The sequence below is a fragment of the Numenius arquata genome, chromosome 3 (assembly GCF_964106895.1).
Source record: "Numenius arquata chromosome 3, bNumArq3.hap1.1, whole genome shotgun sequence".
Taxonomy (NCBI): Eukaryota; Metazoa; Chordata; class Aves; order Charadriiformes; family Scolopacidae; genus Numenius; species Numenius arquata.
In genome coordinates, this window is record NC_133578.1 from 76912475 (window position 1) to 76936425 (window position 23951).

At 61.2% G+C, this 23951-nt stretch overlaps 1 protein-coding gene across 3 annotated transcripts in view; it reads right to left on the reverse strand.

The window, feature by feature from the left end:
* Positions 1-23951, reverse strand: part of MROH1 (maestro heat like repeat family member 1) — a 51358-nt gene that overhangs the window by 7731 nt on the left and 19676 nt on the right. The window contains exons 19-35 of one of the 3 annotated variants that reach the window (XM_074144928.1): positions 23319-23438; positions 21961-22083; positions 20957-21103; positions 20750-20776; positions 19245-19367; positions 18702-18781; positions 18215-18350; positions 16949-17044; positions 16339-16443; positions 16090-16225; positions 14514-14626; positions 13326-13478; positions 11310-11464; positions 10579-10747; positions 9484-9686; positions 3020-3157; positions 751-865 (exon numbers count right to left, since the gene is read on the reverse strand). In XM_074144928.1, the coding sequence (XP_074001029.1) occupies positions 751-865; positions 3020-3157; positions 9484-9686; positions 10579-10747; positions 11310-11464; positions 13326-13478; positions 14514-14626; positions 16090-16225; positions 16339-16443; positions 16949-17044; positions 18215-18350; positions 18702-18781; positions 19245-19367; positions 20750-20776; positions 20957-21103; positions 21961-22083; positions 23319-23438 (2139 nt within the window). Of the gene's footprint in view, positions 1-750; positions 866-3019; positions 3158-9483; positions 9687-10578; positions 10748-11309; positions 11495-13325; positions 13479-14513; positions 14627-16089; positions 16226-16338; positions 16444-16948; positions 17045-18214; positions 18351-18701; positions 18782-19244; positions 19368-20749; positions 20777-20956; positions 21104-21960; positions 22084-23318; positions 23439-23951 lie in introns of all 3 variants that reach the window. The other 2 variants (XM_074144927.1, XM_074144930.1) reach the window with 2 other exon arrangements.

Here is a 23951-nt window from a genome sequence, read left to right on the forward strand (position 1 = left end):
GGGGGAGACACAGGCATTTGCTTCCTTCCCCTCCAGCTCCACGGCGAGGGCGAAAGCTGCTATTTTAAACCCTTGAAGGCTTGCAGAGAAGCCAACCACGCTCCCAAAACTAAAGCAGATTTCTGGGACGGGCTCCAAGAGCCGGGGCCGGCAGCTTTCCCCCCCCCCCCCCCCCCCCCCCCCCCCGCCCCGGCCCATTCCTCCATCCTTATTCCCCCCCCCTCTCCAGCCAAACAGCAAATAAAAACAGTGCCTTAATCCCCAGGCTGCTTAAAGCAGCTGAGAATTTAAAAGGTGGTTTATAAGGGGGGGGGGGGGGGGGATAAGAGCTCCGCGTTGTTGGCATAAGGTGCTCCTTTATGTAACAGAACCTCCTCCAGCGGCCAGGGCTTTAAAGGTGGGATGTTTTTGGATGGGGGGGGGGGGGGGAAGATAGTGTTACAGTCTGCTGGCCCCGCGGCCGGCGAGGGGGAAAAAGGACTTGAGTCACTCCATTCCTGGGGGTGGTACGTCAGGACGGAGTTACGGGCTCTGCTGGCTCACGGCGGCCGGGTGATGCGCTCACAAGCTGGGCTCGGGCGAGCGCTTTCCCTGCCATCATCCCCCCCCCTAACTTGCCCGCAGGGTCGGGAGGCAGAGCCTGCTGCGCCTTAACCCAGGCAGGAAAAGACGGACGGACGGACGGACAGGAGCCGGCCACGACGCTTGTGTCACACACACCCCCCGCCCATGACACCCCCTCCTGCTCACCTCGGCGAAGAAAGCGGTGGTGGTGACCCTCTGGCTGTCGAAGACGCTGTTCAGGGTCGGGATGAGGTTCTTCACGATCAGGGGGAGCCGGGGGCCGGCGTGGCGCGCCATGGCCCTGCAAACACAAGGGGCACGTGTCACCCACGCCGGGGGGCTACAAGTGGCTGTTGGACCCCCGGGTGGGAGGGGGATGGGCTTCAGGGACGCTGGTGAGTCCCTCCACCCAGGGGAATGTGGGGGGCTGGCACCAAGCCCTGCGCCGTGGGGCATCAGTGGGGTGCTGGCACTGAGCTCTGTGCTGTCGGGCATCAGTGGGGGGCTGGCACCGAGCCCTGTGTCATGGGGCATCAGTGGGGGGCTGGCACTGAGCCCTGCATCATGGGGCATCAGTGGGGTGCTGGCACTGAGCTCTGCACCGTGGGACATCAGTGGGGCGCTGGCACCGAGCCCTGCATCATGGGACATCAGTGGGGTGCTGGCACTGAGCTCTGCGCCGTGGGGCATCAGTGGGGTGCTGGCACTGAGCCCTGCATCATGGGGCATCAGTGGGGTGCTGGCACTGAGCTCTGCACCGTGGGACATCAGTGGGGCGCTGGCACCGAGCCCTGCATCATGGGGCATCAGTGGGGTGCTGGCACTGAGCTCTGCGCTGTGGGGCATCAGTGGGGCGCTGGCACCGAGCCCTGCGCCATGGGGCATCAGTGGGTCACTGGCACTGAGCCCTGCGCTGTGGGGCATCAGTGGGGCGCTGGCACCAAGCCCTGTGCCGTGGGGCATCAGTGGGTCACTGGCACTGAGCCCTGCGCCGTGGGGCATCAGTGGGGCGCTGGCACCGAGCCCTGCGCCGTGGGGCATCAGTGGGGTGTCACAAGGTGCCTCCGCCCGGTGCCACCTCCTCCCGTGCCCAGGGTGTGTGGGCAGGGGTGGGACAGCCGAGCTGCCCGTCTTCCACACCTCTGCGTCCGGCTGCGGCCAGAACCAGCACCTTGACCCCCAGGACGTGCCCTGGCCTGGCACTGTCCCCTCCTGCCACCCCCTCGCCGGGGGACGAAGCGCAGGGCAGGATGGAGCCCACACCGGGCTCCGGCGGTCCGTGGCCAGGAGGGACGGGTTTTGTTTTGGACGAGACGCTCTCAAGTGTTTGGGAGGTTCAATAAAGCGTTGGGTTTTTTTTTTTTTTCGCAAATACTGGAAAATCCCAAACCGCTCGTCTCCTCCGCGCCCGTCCAAGAGCTATTAACGGCGCTGGGTGGAGGGACGATGGCGAAGTCCCCGCCTGAACCAGGCTCCGGCGAAGCAGAGCGGGGGCTGTGGCCGTCCCTCGGCCTCGTCACCTCGTCCCAAACTCACAAACACGAGGCTGCACCAGCAGCCCTGGGGAGGACAGGCCGGATACCTGCAGGAACTGGACGTGCTGCAACACCCCGCGGACCACAAGGACGCGTGGGACGGTAGGGACGTCACAGGGGGAACGATGGCAGCCCCCAAGCTGCATCCAGCCCCACCACGCTCCCAGGAACGCAGCTCATCCCTTGGGGGGTCCTCACCTGGGCTGCTTCCAGAGAGCTGGGGACAGGGCTGGGGACAGGGCTGGCCACCCCGCAGTGAGCAGCACGGCAGAGCCCCACCGCCAGTCCCACGATGGCTGTGGCTGCCCCATCCCCGGAGGGGTTAGAGGTTGGAGGGGGCTTTGAGTGACCTGGTCTGGTGGGAGGTGTCCCTGCTCAGGGCAGGGGCTGGCACTGGGGGGGCTTTAAGGCCCCTTCCAACCCAAACCATTCTATGATTCAGCCTGGAGAAGAGAAGGCTCCGGGGAGACCGTGGAGCCCCTTCCAGTCCCTAAAGGGGCTCCAGGAAAGCTGGGGAGGGACTCTGGATCAGGGAGGGGAGCCATAGGAGGAGGGGGAAGGGTTTTAAGCTGAAAAAGGGGAGATTTAGGTGAGATCTGGGGAGGAACTTCTTTGCCGTGAGGGTGGTGAGAGCCTGGCCCGGGTTGCCCAGAGAAGCTGTGGCTGCCCCATCCCTGGAGGGGTTCAAGGCCAGGTTGGAGGGGGCTTGGAGCAGCCTGCTCTGGTGGGAGGTGTCCCTGCCCAGGGCAGTATTTGGTGATTCTATGACCCTCCACAGCCTTTGATGCACGACAGCTCCCCCAGCACATGGTCCATCCCCTCCCCGCTTGCTACGGGCTGCTCTCCCCCTCCCAATGGCGGTGCAGCTCTTGCACCGAAGCCGGAGGAGATCCCGGAGAACCGCGGCACCACTGACTCACCCGGCCAGCACGGCGATGCCATCGTGGTGCCTCTCCGGACTGGCCATCAGCTCCCAGCCACCAGCGCTGCCCACGGCCCTGGCCACCTCCTCGCTGCCCCCCCGGACCAGCATCACCTTCAGCGTCTCCACGGCGCAGCTGGGGAGGGAAGCACGGGTCGGTTAGCAGGTTACGTTAGGTTAGTTGAGGTTATTTTAGGTTAGTCTGGGGCAGGCTGCCCCCCCCGGCAGGTCGCAGGGCGGCAGACGAGGGAGCTGCTTGCCCTGGGAGACGTTGTGGGGCTGGAGGATGGGATGAGTCCTGGGGGGCTTTAGTCGGAGTGAGATGAGCCCGTAACTCACCACCGCTTCCATCTGTGCCCCGACTCTGCCCTTGAACCGACCCAAGACAACAGACTGAAGAGTAAAGGAGCCCAGAACTACTTTAAGGAGAAGGTTTTGGGGTTGGGCTTGGTTTTGGTTTTTTTTTTGGCGTTAATATTTGACAGGTAGGGATTATTTTGCTGGGAGCACAGAGCAACGTACGGGAAACACACATTATCCTGTCAAAACAAAGCAAATATTAGCGACGGATAAATCTCAGCCTCCGATAGGAGCGAGAGGAACCCAGTTCCACGCGCACACCGAGAGAACACCAGTGACTCCCGGTGTCTCAACACGAAGCTCTTTCAGCTTACGAGCTGGGGCTCCTGCTGGTTTGGCTTCTCCTAAGGACGGGCCAAGCTGTGGTGAGAAGGGACCGGTGCTTGGGGGGACCGTCACCCCCCCGAGGCTCTGCCGCAGCCGCCTCCTCCATCAGCCCCAATTGCCTTAAGTAAGGACACCCAAACACGCCTCCTGCGCCTCCGAAGCCGAGACTAAGGATGGACAATACCCACTGGGCCATCGCACGCACGCGGAGAACGCCCTGCCACGCGGGACCCGAGGTTTTTGGCAGATTTATAATACATTTTCCTGTTTGATGGGGAGCCGGGGCTGGGGTTCCTCCAGGGAGAAGCCGCTCACGCGAGCGGAGCATCCCTAAGGACCAAAGCTGGGCACCTCCCCACGGCAAAGGCACGAGGAGCAGGGAAGGAGACAAGCAGGAGAAGGCAGGTTTGCTTTTCTGCGTGGCTAGTGGGGGGCCGGACCCGTGGGGCAGAGGGTGAAAAAGCCCTGGGTCTGCCCTGCAAAACCCCCACCCCGAGGAGGCAGCAGAGGAGCCCCGGAGCTGGCTCCGTGAGGGACGGCAAAGGGAAAAGCAGGATTGGGAACGCTGGCTGGAAAGCCCAGAGAGTCCTCCTGCATCCCAGCATCATGAAGGATGATGGGACAACAAGGCATTAATTACCAATTAAAGAAAACCTTCGGCAGAAGCATCTTTCCACCATCTGCCAGTAAATATGAGAGTCCCGGTTTTACTGGTTTGGAGGTTTTTCAACCAGTTTTTCAGCTAGAGGCAGCCCGAGCTGCTGTGGAGCTTCCTCTCCCTGAGCTGCACCTCAAATGGCCAAGCGGGGAGAGACCTTCCAGCGGGGTCTGGAGCGACAGGATGAGGAGCAACGGGTTTCAGCTACAAGAGGAAGACTTAGACTAGATCTCAGGAAGAAATTTGTCGCTCTGAGGGTGGTGAGAGCCTGGCCCAGGTTGCCCAGAGAAGCTGTGGCTGCCCCATCCCTGGAGGGCTTCAAGGCCAGGTTGGAGGGGGCTTGGAGCAACCTGGTGTAGCTGAAGATGTCCCTGCTCACGGCAGGAGGGTGGACTAGATGGCCTTTAAATGTCCATTCCAGCCCAAACCTTTCCGTGGTTCTGTGCTAAGGGATGTGCAAACGTCTCTGTTTAGAGAGGTCCTTCCAGACAGCAGGTCCCTGACCCCGAGCATCCCTCCCAGGAGCCTGGAACAAACCCCAGGAGTGAATCCTATTTCCTGACAGCGGTGGGTTTCGCAGGGATGGCCCGTTTGGAGCAGGGATGTCCCGTTTCGAGCTGGAGACCCGGACACCGCACTCAGCATTTACCATGGGTCCATCTGGGTCCATCCAGCCCCAGAAGACGGAGCCGGTCTCCCCGCCCCGAGACAAGGTGGAGCTAATCCTGGGGAGACGATGCGGTGCGTCTCCAGTCCTCCCAGCCCATTCCCGGGGCTCTGGTCCTGGCTAGCAGGGACCCCCCCACCCACTCCCAAAGCCCAACCTGAATCGCACTCTTTGGCACAAGGGAGACCCCCCCCTTCCTGCAGCATGCTGAGGACCACAGGAGTTTCTGCAGAGCAGGAACGTGCCATCAGCCTCAGAACTCAGGGCTGGCATCCAGGTGAACCCATAATCCCACCCAAGAAACCCGCAGCGGGGTTTATTTTCTTGCGTCACAGGGAAAACAGCAACGAAAAAGCCTCCTGAGGGGTGGGAGAGGGCGGTGAAGGCCGAGGAACGTCCCACCAGCTCCTGGCTCCCGAGCAAGGTCTGACGGGCGACGTCCCGGCTCCATCCCGGTGCCCGGGGGCGGCTCCTCGGCAGACACCGTTCCCGGCAAAGCCCCCATGTGCCGGCTGCGGGATCCCCGCTCCCCTGGAACCTTCCCCGAGGTTCGGGCTCCCAGGCTCTCCTGCTCCTTGACAAAGAGCTCAAACGCCGGCAGCGAGCGCTGGGGGGGGTGGCCCCGGCGCAACCAGAGGGTTAAAGCCCTTCATTCACAAGGTTTGCTTTTTCCATGGAGTCCTGTAGCCGCTTCCTTCCCCTCCAACAGAGGCCGGTGTCTTCCAGGCTGCCTTTCCTTGCCAAGCCATCGGATTCACCCTCACCAGCTCTCTCCGGCATTTAAATATCTCGGAGACTCTAGAATTCAAATCACGGACAGGAAATTACTCTGAGATCGTAACCAGCTCCCGGGATGGGGTTGGAATTTCACATCCCGGCGGTTTTTTCCCCCCGCGTTGGACAAAGACTCTGCCCCCTCCATGGATCAGCGGTGACTTCACCCATGAGCGGCAGGAGGAGGACCAGGGCTGGGAGCCACGTGCCAGGGCTAGTGGGAAGGCAGGCGTGCTGGCCACAGTCTGCTTCACCCCCCTTCACAGGCACCTGTGTCCTCAAGAAGAGAAAAATGTCCCTTCATGGCTGCTCCTGAGGTGGCTGGTGTCCACGTGCTCTGTTGGGTTTCCAAGCACTGCTTCCCAGATCTCCGCTTGATCTTGGGGCCGTAGCGACAGGATGAGGGGGAAGGGTTTGACACCGAAAGAAGGGAGATTGAGGTGAGATCTGGGGAAGAACTTCTTTGCTGTGAGGGTGGTGAGAGCCTGGCCCAGGTTGCCCAGAGAAGCTGTGGCTGCCCCATCCCTGGAGGGGTTCAAGGCCAGGTTGGAGGGGGCTTGGAGCAACCTGGGATGGTGGGAGGTGTCCCTGCCCAGGGCAGGGGGTGGGAGTAGATGCTCTTCAAAAGGTCCTTTCCACCCCAAACCGTTCTACGAAGAGCTGCTGGTTCCTACCGATCTTCTGGCACCGATTTTCTCACCCCAAGGCTCTGGGGGCTCTCGCACCCCGATGGGTCACTCAACAGCCACCTTCTGCCGCAGGGAGCACCCACAGAGGAGCCGGGGGAGGCAGACGGGCTCCTCCAGCCCCGGCCCCGCTCCAGGGATGGAGCGAGGCTCCTGGCCACGCTTCAGCAGGTTCTGGTTTGCGTCCCCGATGCCGCTCGGAGTCCAGACGGCTTTTGGAGGAAGAGCAGTTGTTTCTGGCTCCTACGTCTCCTTCCCTGGGAGGCAACCAGTTGCTTCGAGTTTCCTTCGGCGCTCCCCGCGTTATGGCACGGGGTCTGGCTGGGATCTGCCCGCGCCTCCCGTCCAGGAGTCGTTAAAGGGGGAAGAGCTTGACGAGAACAGACAGTTCTGGCTGCAGGAGCCCAAAGCCACAAAGGCAGCGCGAGTGTCCGCTCCCGGCGGCGGGGAGGAGGAGGAGGAGGAGGAGGAGAAGGGGGGATATCTGCATGAAACCATCCCAAAACCCAGCCTCAAAACACCCCAGGGGGACAGGGGACAAGTGCCACGAGCTCAGGGAGCAACGCCACCAGCACCAGCAGGTTGCCACGGGGCAACCCACCATCGGCCTGAACCCACCGTGGCTCCTCCAACAGCTGGGGTCCCTTCCATTTTATTCTAAATCATGGTCCAAATAAAAGGCTGCTCAGATAACGGCCCCGAGCGGCAGCTTCCCGAGGTGACAACGGGGCCCACCACGGTTCGGCGCTGGGTGGGGGACACTGCTCGGTGTCCCCAGTGCCACCAGCTCCCCCAGGGTGAGGAAACAGCTTTTCTTCACCCTTGGGATTTGACAAACGAACCGTCCAGTGATTCTAGAGCCCTTGGAGCTCCTGCTGCTTTGTCTGGTGTCTTTGTGGGCTTTTCTTTTCTTTTTTGTATTCTCCTTAGACTAATAATAGCCTCTAAAAAACCCTGTACAAAGCCCAAGTCTGGAAACCCACAAGAGGATAAAACTGGAAATCAGGGCAGAGCTTCCTCCCTGTGGCCGACCCAGGGGAACCTTTAGAGGTTTTGCCGGTGGAGGGAGCGAGCCGGGGGCTGGAGAAGCAGCTCCGGAGAAGGGCTCCTGCCGTTGCTGCCTCAGATGGGGTTAACCCCAACATCCCCATCAATTAAAAGCGCTTTAAAGCTCGTCAGCCGGACCGTTAGCTGTGGGACAGAGGGCACTGCTGTGAACCAGGAGAACAAGCACCAACCCAGAGTGATGCCCACAAGAAGCCGGGCACCTGCACACACCAAGAGGACACCTACATCGCTCCGGTGGCCCCCACCACACCACGGGTGTCTCAGAGGGGACCGGGTGAAGCCCAGGGGCGGGAGCAGCTCATCTAAGGTGGGCTCTGCCTTCACGGCATCCCACTTTGCCAAAGCAAATTTTGGGTGTTGGAGGAACCTCTGGAGATCCCCCAGTCCCACCCCACCCCACAGCAGGGTCACCCAAAGCAGGTTGGATGCGTCCAAGGGGGGTTTGAAGATCTCCAGAGAAGGAGACTCCACACCCTCTCTGGCATCTTCACAGAAAAGACCTTTTTCCTGATTTTTTTGGAATTTCCCATGTCCCAGTTTGCCCCCATTGCCCCTTGTCCTGTCCCCGGGCACCACTGGGAAGAGTCTGGCCCCATCCTCTTGGCCCTCACCCTTTAGATGCTCATCAGCATGGATGAGGTCCCCTCTCAGCCTGCTCTTCTCCAGCTGAACAGCCCCAGGTCCCTCAGCCTTTCCTCAGCAGAGGGATGCTCTGGTCCCTCATCATCCTCACAGAGGCCCTTTCAGCCTCACTGTCTGAAGGTGACGGAGGGACAGGGCCCACACAGGCGGTTTGACCCGGGCTGACCAGGGGGTTGGACTAGATGTTCTTGGACTAGATGTTCTTTAAGGTCCCTCCCAACCCAAACCATTCCCTGATTCTACCATTTGAAGGCGTTTGCCGCAACCAGGTGGGAGAGCGGCTGTTTGGGACCCACATCTTCCCCCCAGACCCCTGGGTCTCCTCCTCAGGGGTGAGGGACACCACGGGCTGGAAGCACCAAAGCCAGATGTGGTGGCACCTCTCCACCAGGGCAGGTGGCATCGTGGCTCGGTTCTGTTCACTCAAGGGGCGGTAATTTGGCGCGACCGCGACACGCTGCAGCCGTCGACGCCAGGAAGCCAAGCGAGTTCACTCTTTCCAGATTCCCCTCCTCGTCCTTCAGGGAAGCGGAGCCGTCCTCCCTCCCCCCCAAAAAAAAAAAATGCTCAACCGTCCCCGATGAGCCCCCGCGGGACCCGCTGATCCCCATTCCCGGGAGCCAACTGGGCTTTTTGGGGAGGCTGCGGCAGCGGCCCAGGGCTCTGAAAAGCACGTCTTTCACCGGGGCGGCTGATTTAAGGCTTCCCAATTTTGCGAGCGTGTTCTGCAGGAGGAAACACACCAGAAAGAAACCCAAAGAACCCCAGAGCCCAAACGGCACCAGAGGTGGGGCCGCTATGGCCCGGGTGTTATGAGCCGGCCGCGGGCTCAGAGATGCTTGTTTTCATAGAACCATAGAATGGTCAGAGTCGGAAGGGACCTTAAAGATCATCGTGTTCCAAGCCCCTGCCCTGGGCAGGGACACCTCCACTAGAGCGGGTTGCTCCAAGGCCAGGTTGGATGGGGCTTTAACACTTCCAGGGATGGGGCATCCACAGCTTCTATGGTCAACCTGTTCCGGTGCCTCACCACCCTCACGGTAAAGAATTTCCTCCTAACGTCTAGTCTGAATCTCCCCTCTTCCAGTTTAAAACCATCACCCCTTGTCCTGTCGCTGCACTTCCTGGCAAAGAGTCCCTCTCCGGCTCTCCCGTAGGCTCCCTTCAGACATCGGAAGGTTTTGTACAAACAGGACCAAAACAACAACAACAACAACAAAAAAAAGGAATAAATCAGGGAGTTGCCCGGGGCAGGTGGGCGCCTTCCCCCGGGACGTTACCTGCAGGGATGGAGGCTGCGGGGAGCGTGGCCGTGGATGCTGCTGCTGCTCCTCCTCTCCCTGCCCTGCAGGTTCCGGGGCAGCTGGACGCCCACCGTGCAGCTGAGGCGCAGCAGGAGGGTCACGAACAGGGGAGGGTAGAGCCCCAGCACGGCCGGCCCAGACTCGGCAGCAGACATGATCTCATACAGAGCGCATGTGGCCTGGAGGAGAGAGCGACCGCGCGGGAGAGGAGGGTTAGAGGGGGGGGGGGGGATCTCCCAACAACCCCCTCCCGATCTGTTAGTAAATAACCCGGCCAGGCGGCGGAAAAAAAGGGTGGTGGTGGGTTTTTTCCCCCCCTCCTTCCTGCAACACGGAGGGGAACAAAGCATGGTGTGCACCCCCAGCGTAACCTCCCCCGTATCCCACCGGCTGCTGTTAAAGCATCGCCCCCCGGGAAAGCCAGGGGAAGGGGGGGTTGGGGGGGTGGTTTCCAGCCGGGGGAGGTTTGGAGCCTGTACCTGGGGAAGCAGAGCAGATCCAAAAAGCTCAGGTTTTACGGGCAGGAAGACAACACGCACAGAGCCCTATTCCGGCCAATTTAAAGAGCTGTAATTACACGGCACAATATCGAGGCGGGCGGGGGGGGGGGGGGTGTTAAAAAGCAGAGCGGGGAGGGGAGGAGGGTTCGCTCTCGCTGCGGCTGATTCCGAACCATCTGCATTTGGTCCTTCAGAGGAGGAGGAGGAGGAAATTTTCACAGCTGCTTTACTGCTTAGAAAGCTGCCAAGATGGGTTTATTTTTCTTTTTTTTTTTTTTCTTTTTTTTTTTTTTTTTTCCTTTTCTGAAGGGATAAAATGCAAAGTGGTCTCCCTCGAGGACGGACACCTGAGAGGGTTTTTACGAGCCGGTGGATTAGCTCTAATAGGCATTACACAGCCAGGCGTTATTTCCAGAGTCCACGCCTGGCACATGCCCCCCCCACCCCCCAACCCCACCAGAGCCAAGGAAATGGAAAAAAATAAAAATAAAAAAAAAAAATCAGCATTCCGGGTGTTGGTGTGGGGGGAAAAGCATCCTCCTCGGGGCCGGGGAGGCAGCGGGACACTTACGGCCAGGGGCAGGGGGGTGGCCACGCGCTCGGATCCGCTCCCCAGCAGCGGGAAGGACTTGCTCTCCTTGTAGGGGACGTCCCTGTTGACCTTCTCCAGGAGCTGCTCCAGGATCTGCGAGGTGAGGGTGGGCTCGGTGGCCAGGGACCTCCACATGGCGCAGGTGTGGCTGGAGGAGAGGAAGGAGGGGAGCCCCTCGTTAACTCACCCCCTCGTTTGCGGGGCGGCAAGTGGCACCGGAGGGCAAGCCCCGGCGGGAGAGCGGGATCGCCCCTGCCATAGCGGAGGCTGAGCACCCTGCGATCCTCACCCTCCGGAGCCTCCCTGCACCCCCAAAACCCCACGGCTCCCCCGGTACCAGCTCCTGCACTTCCCGAGCCTGCCGGGGTGGGAACGGAGCAGCAGCGGTGGTACAAGGAGGAGGAGAACATCTCAGCAGCTTTGGGGTAGGTGACCAGCACCGTAAAGCAGTGCCGACATCCCGGCCACCCTCGGCTCCCTGGGGCCGGCTTGGCTAGTTGCCCAGCAAGCCCTGGCTAGTTGCCCCCCTAAGCCCAGCAAGCCCCCGGCGAGGCAGCTCCGGCAGCAAAGCGGCCGTGCTCCTCCTTGAGCGCGCAAAGGAAATTCCAGCAGGGTCCGATTACTGGCGTAAGGAGCCAAAGGATTATCCGTGGCTCAGGCGCGAGCTGCTCCCGAGCCCCCGGGGCCACCGCGGCAGAGCAGGGCAGGACCTGTCAAAGGGCAGGGGGCTGCCCAGCAGGCTGGAGACCACCACGCTCTTGTGCTGGGCGGCCAGGATGTACACCGTCTGCTGGGCCGCCTTCCGGATGTGCTCCTCGTCCACCTCCTCCAGCTTGCTGTGGATGATGCTCATGATGTCGGGCACCTGAGGGGAGAGGAGGATGGTGGCATCCAGCTGAGGGGCGAGCACTCGGGGGGGGTCACCCCGCAGCCAGGACACGCGTGTCCCGTCCCCTCCATGGCAGCCTGGGCGGGTAACGAGAGGGGAGAAGACAACACGGGTGGGCAGAGCCTCACGGCGGGCGGTTCATCTTCCCCATTTGAGGGAAGTTCCCCCCCCCGCAGAACCCTCTCGGGAAATCACGGATCCTTCCCACCCCAAGGAGGGGGGTGAGGCTGGAGGGTATCCCCAGGGCAAAGGGCACCCAGAGAGGACACCCCCCACACACACCTCCCACCCTTCTGGCACGGAGCTGGCACTAAGCCGGTTCCTCCAAAGAGGAACTCGAGCTGAAGGCGGTGGGGGGGGGGGGAGACACCTCGGCACTCGCCGGGAGCCGTAAAAAAAGGCAGGTTAAGGCCAATAGGAAGTTCAGGCGCAGACGGGGCCTGGCAGCAAATTCCCCCGGATTAAGGGCAGAGCAGGCGAGAGCTCCCCCCCCTCCCCAGCCGCGCCGGGGGCTACCCCACCGGCTCCGGGGCTTAGCATCCGTTCAGGTTTCAGGATCCGGGCCGGGCTGGCTCCGACCGAAAGGTGAGTCATGTAAAACCGGAGCAATCCCATGTGGAATAAGGGCTAATAGGTAGCGAGCGGGGCGGCAGCAGAAGCTCCGGCGCTAACGAGAGCCCGAGGAGCAGCGAGAGACCTGGTGTTTCCAATTACTGCGAGAGAAAGGGGGAGCTCAGCCCTAAAGGTAGGGGGATTAGACCGAAAAAAAACCACCAAAAAGCCTTCTGTGTCCAGCACCTCTAAGCCCCGCAAGCATTCAGACCGGTTTCCCAGCCAGGAACCCCCGGGCTCCCCCAGAGCTTGCAGAGGTTTCCCAGGGAGCCTGAGCCCTTCTGGTAAAGTGAGTTCCTCTGAACTCCTCAACCCCAGCCAGAGCCAGACCGGAGCCGGCCGCGCCAGTGGCCACATCGCACCACACTCAGCCTTCCCCGACCGCGGGGACGGAGGAGAGAGGGCAAATGCAGGTGTCCACGGGAAATGAGGAAGGTCAGGAGCCAGAGCACCCCCAAAAGCTTTGGAGCAAGCACTCCCCTGGCCAGAAATCCAACAGTTAATCCAGAGCCCCCCTTCAGACCGAGTGTAAATGCCTCCCTTCTTCCATCAGGGCTGGATCCCTCCCTGTGCTGGGCATCACGCTCCTGGAGCATCCCTGCCTGCGCCAGAGAAGCCCATCACCCCCGGTTGCAAGTGGGAAATCACAGAGTCACGGAATGGTTTGGGTGGGAAGGAACCTTTAAAGCCCCCCCAGTGCCACCCCCCTGCCCTGGGCAGGGACACCTCCCACCAGAGCAGGTTGCTCCAAGCCCCCTCCAACCTGGCCTTGAACCCCTCCAGGGATGGGGCATCGACCACCTCTCTGGGCAACCTGGGCCAGGCTCTCACCACCCTCAAGAGGGAAGAATTTCCTCCCCACATCTCATCTCCATCTCCCCTTTTTCAGCTTAAAACCCTTCCCCCTCCTCCTATGGCTCCCCTCCCTCATCAAGAGTCCCTCCCCAGCTTTCCTGGAGCCCCTTTAGGGACTGGAAGGGGCTCTAAGGTCCCCCCGGAGCCTTCTCTTCTCCAGGCTGAACCCCCCCAACTCTCTCAGCCTGTCCTCCCAGCAGAGGGGCTCCAGCCCTCCCAGCATCTCCGTGGCCTCCTCTGGCCCCATCTAACAGCTCCACGTCCTTCCTGTCCATCAGGCAATGCCCGTGGGAAGAAAGGGAGGCAGCAAGACCTGGCTGGAGCCACGTTTGGACCACAGAGGTGGTGCCGAGGCCAAGCAGCAGCTCACCTTCTCCTGCAAGACAGCTCCGCGCTCCTTGAGGAGGGAGTTGATCATGACGGTGGCTGCTCGGGAACAGTTCTTATCGGGGTCCGCCAGCCCCTCGAACATGGCGAGCAGGAGGCTCATCAGCTGGTCCGGAGGGACGCGCTTCCCGATCACCTAATGGAGAGGGTGAGCGGAGTGGAACAAGGGGATTTTGTCACTCTCAGCAGTCCCTTGGGCCCATCATGGTCTCCAGACCTTAGGGTGGAATAAGCAGCTCTAGAGAAATTAGGAGGGGGAATGTCCATTACAGCCACAGCATTTAGGGAACGGCAGCTTGTCCAGGACCAAAAGGTACCACCAGCTTCTCTACAGCCACAAGTCCTTCTGGAGCAAGGCCTGCAGAGCCCTCAGCATGGGAACAGGTCATCAAGGAGGAGTTCACCCCTGCAGCTCTCAGAGGAGCAGAGCGGTCACCTCTCCTCATCATTCAAACCCCTGTGGTTTCAGAGAGTCACATATGGACCCTTTTGGATATCAAATATTGGCACCGGACAGCTTTACCAACACCAGTGCCACACTGGGAGGCAGCGGCTGCAGCTCCTGAGCCACCCACCCCGTGCTCCACGTGAAAGCACGGCCAGTGACAGGGCCTCGAGGGCTTCCTTCAGCCAGCACCTTCCATTGAGGAACAGGAGGTACCAAAGCCTCCCCCCTGGAGCACGCGGGGGCCCAAGGAAGGTCTATTAGACCACCTCCACCTCAGCTTGTAGAGGACACGGACAGAAACTATTGGCATTAGCTAAAGCAGAGTGAGTTGGCGAGGCCAGCGGTGGGAGCACTGATGGGTGAAGAGTTGAGGTTGCCCTGAACGGAGGCACCGAGCCACACACGAGTCCCGGGCAGCGGCCACTGCACTCCGAGATGTTCACACAGATGTCCTCCTTGGGGCCCTCACGCCCAAAGAGGGGGCCAGCAGCTTCCCAACGGAGGTGAGCTGCTCTGAGCACCCCCTGCCAGGCCAGGAGGACTCTCCAGCTTCCAGGAGGAGAGGAGAAGACGACAGTGGTTCATTTGCTGGTGCAAGACTGGGGCTCCCCAGCAGCTTCCAAACCACGCGGCTGGTCAGAACAGATGAGGCATCACGTCCTCTGCAGCTCCCACCCCACCGCTCTACCACCCTGCAGGGACCAGGGCCGTGCTCCACCTTACCATGGCGATGTTGTTGCAGGTATGGAAGAGAACGGTGAAGTCGGGCTCCTCCAGGCCTTTCTTCAGAGCTTTCAGCCCCTCCACCATTTCATCTCGGTGATCCCGGGCAAAACCTGGGTTCAGAGGGAGCGTTCAGTGAACAGCGTTCCTCATGTTTTAGACCCAAAAGAGACCTCCACGTACTGCAGAGAGCTGGGTTTTACTCGAGAGCCGGGCCAGCTTTCAGGAATCATAGAGTCACCGAATGGTTTGCGTTGGAAGGGACCTTTGAAGACCATCTACTCCAAGCCCCTGCCCTGGGCAGGGACACCTCCCACCAGAGCAGGTTGCTCCAAGCCCCCTCCAACCTGGCCTTGAACCCCTCCAGGGATGGGGCAGCCACAGCTTCTCGGGGCAACCTGGGCCAGGCTCTCACCACCCTCACAGCAAAGAAGTTCCTCCCCAGATCTCACCTCAATCTCCCCTTTTTCACCTTAAAACCCTTCCCCCTTCTCCTATGGCTCCCCTCCCTGATCAAGAGTCCCTCCCCAGCTTTCCTGGAGCCCCTTTAGGAACTCGAAGGGGCCACCATAAGGACATGGGGGGCTTTCTGGGCTGCCGGCACATGTTGCCAGCCCTTGGCCAGCTTTTCCCCCCCAAGCCCTTCTCAGCGGGGCTGCTCTCCCTCCCTCCATCCCCAGCCTGGATTTGTTCTTGGGATTGCCTCGACCCACATGAGGAGGAGCCAAGAAACCAAAGCTGCTGCCAAGGGCCAGAAGAGCTTGCCCTGCAAGGAGCCACACTGCCCCGGAGAGCAGGACCCAGGCAAAGTCCCCTCCCGGCGCTGTAAGGGCTGCGCTTTTCTCAGTCCCCGAGCTCAGACCATCCGAGGTGGAGGAGTGACCTCTCCTGGAGAGAAGGAGAAGGCCAGGCTGAGCCGTACCTCAGAAACCTGCTCGTCTGCACCCAAGTATTGGAGCAAGCCTCTGAAACCCACACGCTGGTGGAGAACATAGGATCACGGAATGGTTTGGGTGGGAAAGGACATTAAAGACCATGGAGTCCAACCTTCTGCCCTGGGCAGGGACACCTCCCACCAGAGCAGGTTGCTCCAAGCCCCCTCCAACCTGGCCTTGAACCCCTCCAGGGATGGGGCAGCCACAGCTTCTCTGGGCAACCTGGGCCAGGCTCTCACCACCCTCACAGCTAAGAATTTCCTCCCCACATCCCACCTAAATCTCCCCTTTTTCAGCTTAAAACCCTTCCCCCTCATCCTATGGCTCCCCTCCCTGATCCAGAGTCCCTCCCCAGCTTTCCTGGAGCCCCTTGAGGGACTGGAAGGGGCTCCAAGGTCTCCCCGGAGCCTTCTCTTCTCCAGGCTGACCCCCCCCAACTCTCTCAGCCTGTCCTCCCAGCAGAGGGGCTCCAGCCCTCCCAGCATCTCCGTGGCCCTGAAGGACGTTCCCCACCAGCCCAGCTCCTGCAGCAAGCCATGTCTGCAGGTGACTCCTTCGGGATCGCGTCCGTGGAGGGGTGGGATGGAGGAGGAGAGGGCTCCTGTGCTGTCACCCACCCCCCCAGCAGCCCCAGCCCCCACCTTCGTAGCAGAGCTGGATGTAGAGCAGGCAGTAGACGCAGTCGACGGCGTGTTGGCGAACGCTGGCCAGGGAGTCCGAGCAGCGCGGGGAGAAGAGGGCGATGAGGACACCGAGGTTGTAGAAGGGGATGACGGTCTGTAGGGACAACAAAGGCAGGTGACACTAGCCAGGAGAGCACGGGGACACCCGCGGGAGCCCCAGCGAGACCGGCAGCAGCAGCAGGAGGAGCCAGCGCGGGGTTCACTTACGCTGACGTTCAGCTTGCTGAGGTAGAAGTCCAGCAGGGCAGCGCTGACCTCCACCGCTCGCTGCCGCTCGTGCTCCTTGTTCGACTTGATCCAGGGGCCTAAATGCTGCGGGGGGTGGGGGGAAAACATCAGGGAGGAGAGCAGAAGCTGGGGGGCTCTGCCCTCCCCAGCCAAGGCAGCCTTCAGCCCTGCGACTCATCGTGCATGCCTGTGGCAACCATGGCTCCCACCCCACCAGCTCATCTCCAGGAGGACACGGGGTCTCTGCCTGCTGTGAGGCTGCGTGTGCGTCCTCCACGGGCTACCAGAGACCTCCTCACCAGCCACGTGTTGGCCACCCTTCTCGGACACCAGCAGGGATGGCCAGATGGGCCACGGCATCCTTCCTCCCCTACAGACCTTGCCCCAAGCAGCAGGGTGAGCCACCGGAGCAGCCGTGCTGCACTGCCAGCCTCTGCAGGAGCAGGACTAGGGTCACACCAGACCTCACGTTGCACGGAGAAGCGAGGACCGGCCTCACTAATTCCTGCTCTGACCTCTGGTTGGCAGGTCGGCACCTCGGCTTCCCTGCTTCTGCCCAAAGAACCCACCAAACCCAGGCTGCACCCACCGCAAACATGTCCTGCAGCCCGTGGGGGGTCAAGTTCCTCTGCAGGAGGCTCTTCAGCAGGTCTTTAAGGGCACCCATGGTGTCAGCGTACAGCATCTAAGGAGGAGAGATGGATCACAAGCTAAACAAGCCCTGCAGCTCATCCCAGAGAGCAGCCCAGGAGGGAAAAGATCTCCCTCTGCGCCTGTTCTCGGCTCGGAGGACTTTCCCAGGAGCTGGGTGCCGAGGAAAACGCAGCGACTGAAACCCAGTTTCCAAAATCCACCTTCCCTGGAAGCGCTGGGCACGTGGTGGGAGTCAGCTGGTGGCCGTGACCCGTGCCCAGTGCCCGCTGCTGGCCAGAGCCCAGCCGGCCAGCAGAGAAGCTTCAGCCCAGCCTTTCCAGAAGGGAATTCGGTCCTTCCCCCGCTTGCGGGGGGCGGGGGGAAGGGCTCACAAATTCCAGTGAGCCCAGTCTGAACGAGCCCTCTGGTAGATGCTTACGCTTTTCCTTCCAGGACTTATTTTGGGAATAAACTCCAAAAAAAAAAAAAGCAGCTACAAAGCTTCACAGGATGGAAGGGAAGGAGAGAACTGAGTATTAATTTAAAAGTTTTGAGCCAGATGCCTGCAAAGGCGAGGCGGGGAGGGTCGGAGCCCCGGGCTCCCACTCGGCAGCTCGGCCTGAAGGATCCGGTGGAGCAGGGGGGGGGCCGCTCCGCCGCCACCCAGCAGCTGCAACAACTTCATTAGCAGCGTGTTATTTTCATTCATTAAGCACTCGACCACAACGGAGGAGCAGCTGCAGCCTTTCAAAAGCCAGTTATGTAAAGCGCCCCCCCCCGCCTCTTTCTACCCTGCAGGGTTTCCAGGATCATTTGATTTTTCCCCCTCCAGGGAGTTCACGCTCTTATTAGCAGCATTTGGACTTGCTGATAAGCTCATATTTTCTCACTTGCTATCAGCGCACAGAAGGGCCAGGCTTTTTCAAGAGATAAGTGAGCAGGGGAAACGGTGCAGCTTGTTTTACGTCCCCCCCCTCCCCAGCCCCCCCCTGCCCCAGAGGTGCCCAGCTGAATGGGAAACAGGCCGTTTCCCACGGCTGATGCCCTGCCAGGGAGATGCTGGAGCCACGGGGGCTGGCGGGACCACGAAAAGGCATGGAAACCGGCGTCCCGCACCGCAGAACAAAGCCGTGGTGGAGGGCGACCCGACGTTAGCTCCGCGTGGGCTTCGTGCTGCCGGGGTTAGCTGGAGGCGAGCATCCCAGCAGCGCGGGTACCCCACCTCCTTGTGTAAGGCATCGCCTCCGTTCTCCTCCCTCTCCTTGGCCGGCTCCAGCGGCGGGAGGGCAAGCACGCTGGCGAGGCAGGTATCCATCAGCTCCGTCCTGTCGGGGTCACTGAGGTGGGGCTCCAGGATGCTGAGCCCAAGGTTAAGGAAGCAACGCGGAGCGCTCCGGGAGCGCCTTTCACCTGGCTAAGCTGGGGAAGAAGGATTTTGCCAAGCATTCCTGCTGACTTGACTCTACGCTAAGTGGCACAGGCTTTAATGGGAAGCGGGCAGAGCGTTCCCAGTATCTGTGTCAGGAGCACTGTGATGTGCCGAGTATTTTTAGCCGGAGCTCAGAAGCCCTCTCTGCGTCACCGAGAGTGCTGTGCCCTTGGCCCTGGGTTGTATAAAGAACATTTACTGCCGAGTCCCACGAGATCCGACGCCGGGAGTGGGCTCTGTGGGCACATTCCCGCAGGGAACAGGCGCGGAGGAAGGATACACCAGGTAAGTGCAGGTGATCATGGCTCGCTGGCGAACTGGCGTCCGCATGGCCTCCAGCGGCTCTGCTTTTATGAACTCCTGGAAGGCAGAAGGAGATGATGGTTACGGTCACATCCAGCCCCGTCCCGCTCTTGGCCCCCCAAGCTTTGGAGGTGACTGCTGCCCCAAAGCTCTGCCTCCCCCAGAGAGCAAGCCAGGAGATACAGCACAATACCCCGACACCCCAAATCCTGCCCAACCACCCCGCGGCCACAGAGATGCAACACCATCGCCCACCGCCAGAAATTCTTCAGCTCTGAGGGTGGTGAGAGCCTGGCCCAGGTTGCCCAGAGAAGCTGTGGCTGCCCCATCCCTGGAGGGGTTCAAGGCCAGGTTGGAGGGGGCTTGGAGCCCACAGACACCCAGGAGGCACCCAGAGCACACCTCTAGAGATGGAGCAGCTTCCCCCGTGCTTAACCCTCAGCAACGTGGGTTGGGAACCTCTCCCGGTGTCCTCTAGAGCAGCCCCAAGGCAGGCCCACCCTCCGGGGCTCGCTCTTACCACCATCTGGGCCACGAGCTCGGCTTTGCGGGAGAAGATGAAGTCTCCGCACTTGACGCCGTTGCAGATGGCTTGGCTGATCATGCAGATGCTCCGGATGAGGCACAGCTTCAGGGTCAGGTCCTGAGAGCACAGCTCGGGGTGAGAAGCGAAGGACCAGGCTTTACCCACGCAACGGTAACTCCTCATCCCACCCAGCACTGGTGGTCCCACCACCAAAACCAGTGCCCAGGCTGAGCACAACAGCGTGGCCTGTGCTGTTAGTAGCGTGTGGGCTCCTCTCTCTGCTCTTTCTCCACGTTACAGGCTCCCTTGGTGACCAGGGCAGCGTGAAGGTCACCCTGTCCCAGCCGGAGCTCCCTGGCAGAACACGGGACGAGGACAATGCTCCAGGTCCCCATCCTCCCCGCCGAGGCAGCGCCCTAATGCTCAAGGACGTCGGCAGGAGCTGCTCCTCCTGCCCAGCTCGGGCTCTAGGGCAGTGGGCACGGGGTGGGGAGGAGGCACCCCCATTAAAAGCGCTCCCCTCACCCTCGGGGGAGCCCCTCAGGGGGGTGAGGGACCAGGGGAGGGTCTGAGGGAGAAGGTCCCCAGCCCGGGGGGTGGGGGGTGCAGAGATGCTCTGCGGAAGCTGTTAGTGCCAGCGGGAGCCCAGAAGGAAAAGGCATTAGTGGAGCCCGGAGAAGGAGCCCTTGGCCGTGACAGTTCGACTTGACAAACGCCATTTTTCTTGTGCAAAGAGAAATAAATATAGAAAAATATTCTCCCGTGCAAAGAGAAATATAAAAACACAGCCCCGCATAGCCCCCCCCCCGCCCCGGGACAGCAATCTGGGGTTCAACATGTGCCCGTTGAACGATTGTTCGGGGGGGAGAAGCAGGAAAATTAGTCGAGTGGATTTTAGCTGAGCGGTGTGGGCTGCGGCTCGGTCTCCGAGTCCCCACGCGTCCCCAGCCAAGCACGTGTACGGGGGGGGGTGAGAACAGCCCCGACCCCAGCCCCGAGCCCCCCAAGGCTGGGCACAGCTTGTATTGCCACGAGCGCAAGCCCAAAGGGGCTCGCTGCCTCCCGGGGCCGGCTCCGGGAGCTCCAGCCAGGCTGGGCTGGCCCAAAAGCCTCAGCAGAAGGGGCGGGAGGCGACAGGCTCTGGTCTGCCCATGCCGGGGGGGGGGGGGGGGGGGCAGCTCAGCATCCCACCACCCTGCTGCCCCCCGGAGCCACACTGGCACCTACGGCTCCTCTCCTGCCAAAAAAAGGCCAAAAAAAGCCTTTTTCTCATCCCCTCTGCTGTGAGTTTTGGCACTTTGGGGCAGTGTGGAGCAGGGGGGAGCGGGCTGGGGGGGTCGGGGCGAGGAGCAGCAGCTCCCCCGGCTCTCCCGGTCCCCGGTGCTGCTGTGGGCACCGCACCGAGCCGCTCTCCAGGGGAACCCAGAGCCAGAGGCAGCGAGAGAGAGAGAGCAGGAAAAGAGCAGAGAGTAGGTGAGATTTAACGCCTCACACTGTACCTTGGTTTCTACCTTTATTCCCAGAACCTGAACAAGTGAAAAAATAAGACACGTTAGGAAGGCACGAGTGAGCGGACCCCGCAGGGAGGGATCTTCTCCCCAGGAGCTGCCGGTGGGTCCCAGTGGGACCCCATCCAGGACAGCCTGGGCTGCTCCAGCTCACCCGGGTGCGCTCTCCCCTCCCCGGGCCGTCCCACGCGGCTTTACCTTGGTGTTGAAGTACTGGAAGATGTTCTTCAGGATGTCTGCTTCGATCCTGGCCAGCACCAGCTCCTTGGGCGCGTAGACAGCTACGTAGCCGTAGCAGAGGATGAGGCTGCTCTTGATTTTCTCCACTTCGTTGTCGCTACGGTCCTGTCAGGGCAGAAGAGGATGTTAGCAGGGCGGTGGGGCGTCACGAGGAGGCGGTTTCTGCCCCACCAGCTGAAGGTGCCCCCTTGAAGACAGGGTCCCTCCAAGCGGGTCGTGGACCTTTGCTTCCCATCCTTTTGGTGGTGAATGGGACCCCCAGAGCCCTGATGGAGCATCGACCCCGTGTGAGCCTGATTGCCACGAGTGTTCCCTGTTAGAGCCCCGCGGGGCAGCACCTGAGCCCAGCCGAGTTAACCAGGTTAACTGCTGGTTAACTACCGTGCTAGGAACCAGCACCCGCTGCCCATTAACCATTCACCTGCCCCATCTCACAGCTGAGCCCCCCCATCCCACAGCCCAAGGGACAGGGACAAGGGCTGCACAAGGGGTCCCTCCACCAGCTCCCGAGCCCGGGGGCCAAGCTCTCTCCCACGCAGTGCTAATTCTGTCCCCCCAAAGCCCCACCTGAAGAGACTGGGAATTAAAACAGCCGCCTGGGTCAGAAAATGGGAGGAAAGGCTTTCGCTGCCAGCGCTGGGGGCACAAAACACCCCCCCGGGGGTCTCCTGGGGCGTGTGTGTGGCTGTGGGAGCCGCTCGGGGATGGCACCCAGGTGGGTGACAGCCAAACCGCGCTCTGCATCAGGCCGAGGGTCCCCCGATGGGTGCAGAAGCCAAGTTTCAGCTTGCTAGAGCCCACCCAGCAGCTTCCCCAGGAAGCCAAAGGCAAGGCAAGCGCACCCAGGCAGGGAATGAACTCCTTTCCCGAGGACGGTTCCGGCACACGTCGGGTCTGAAGAAGCCCTGGGGAGCCTCTTGCCCCCGGCCGGGTGGCAGCGGGGGGGGCCCTTCGGCTCTTACCTTGAAGAGACTGAACAGCCCCACGGATTTCTTGAAGACATCAGACCTAACGAAATCTTCCAGCTTGGCCAGGGTTTCCTCCAGGTGATTTATTGCACATATCCCAAAGCAGGAAGCAAGCCCCTGGAGGAAGCAGAGAAAACACATTAGCAGAAAGCTATTAATTCAACCAGCCCCAGCTGACGCTTAAAGAGAGCCTGTTTATTGGTTTAATTCCCGGCACCTGAGCCGTGCCCAGCTGGGAGCAGCCCTGGCAGCCAGCGCTCCCCTCTCCCAGGGCAGGGGATGCACCTCCAGGGGATACGGGGCACAATAACACCGTCCTTCTCCGGGTGACAAGGATGTGACACTGGGGGGGAACAGACGTCAGGGGCTCCGCGGGAGACAGGAGCCCGGCCGAGCGCGGAGGAGAGAGCGAAGCAGGTCCTGCCTTTCTGCTAAAGCTCCGGGAGGGCGAGAGAGCCCGGGCTGGAACTCCATAAACAAGTTTATTCAAGAGCAGCCCTCGCCGGAGCCGGGTGAAGCTGGAGTGAAGCCAGGCCACCGCTGGCCGCCGGTGTTTGCGCTGCACTTAAGCTGCTCGGCCAAGTTCAAAGGGAAGCCGGGAAAAGGGAGAGAAGCCGGAGCAGGAGTCTGGCCAGGATGGGCAGGAAGAGCTTGACCCCGACCTCAGCCCCAGGGGAGCCGAGGAGGGTGTGAGCTGGAGGTAAAGAAAACGCTGCAAAGCATCCACGAGCAGATGGCTTTTCAGAAGGGTCTGTAGCCACAGGATGAGGGGGAACAGTTTTAACCTAGAAGAGGGGAGATTTAGACTAGATCTAAGGAAGAAATTTGTCACTCTGAGGGTGGTGGGAGCCTGGCCCAGGTTGCCCAGAGAAGCTGTGGCTGCCCCATCCCTGGAGGGGTTCAAGGCCAGGTTGAAGGGGGCTTGGAGCAACCTGCTCTGGTGGGAGGTGTCCCTGCCCAGGGCAGGGGGTGGCACTGGGGGGGCTTTAAAGGTCCCTTCCCACCCAAACCATTCCGTGATTCGATGATTTCCCCAAGGAAGCAGCTCTGCCAGCAGGTTCAGGGCTGGAAAACAGCATCCTGCCCCGGTCTGGGTCCGCACGTCACTTGAGGAAGTGTCCCAAGGCACCCCCTGCACCTCCCCCAGCTTCGGAGCCCTCCTGCAGGCAGGGTCTCTTCAGTTTTCTGGGCCTGTTCACCCAGATGCTGCCACCAACCCTACAAGCCATTCTCCAGGAGGTACAAGCCCAGGCCAGGCATGGTGGGACCAGGAAGGAGAGGTGGGCACGGTAGGACTGCTCTCCTGGTCCATCAGGATGACCCTTGAGATGTTTGGCATAACTCCTCCTCACCTCCCTTTCCGCCTCCTCGTGGTATCTGGCTGTTTCCAGGAGCTCCTGGAGCTGCTTCTGCACGAGGTCTTTGCTGGCGCAGGCCCCGAGCGTCGTCCCGATGCATTTATACAGGAAATTCTGGAAGAGCGAGAGGAAGGTTACGGCCCTGTGGAACCCCGCCGAGTCCTCGGAGGCACCGAGCTCCTCACACACCCACTGCTCCTCGTGGCACCCTGGAAACACGTTCCTTGAGGCAAAGGAGCAGGACAGAGCCCGCCCGTAAGCTGCTGGGACACTCGGAGCACCAGGACACAACTCGTAGGGCTTATTTGGTCCTTTCCCTCTTTGCCTGGTGCGGCTCGTTCCTCGCTCGGCTGAGCTACCGACCCGCTCAGAGGTGTCCTGCGAGCTGCAGAGACCCCGAGCCGGGTCTCACCAGCAGCGGGCAGAGCAGCGCAGCCCGGCCGGGACCTCTCGAGCTGGCCATCTGGCTGCGGACTGACCGCTATCTCATTTCCAAGCTCGCCCAGCCACCTCACCCACCTCCCGCTCTTCCTTCCTTCCTTCCTTCCCTCCTGCCGCCCCTTGCCCAGCGCCGAGCTGCTGGCAGAACTTTGGGAAACATCGAGGGCTGGATCCCCCGGGACCGTC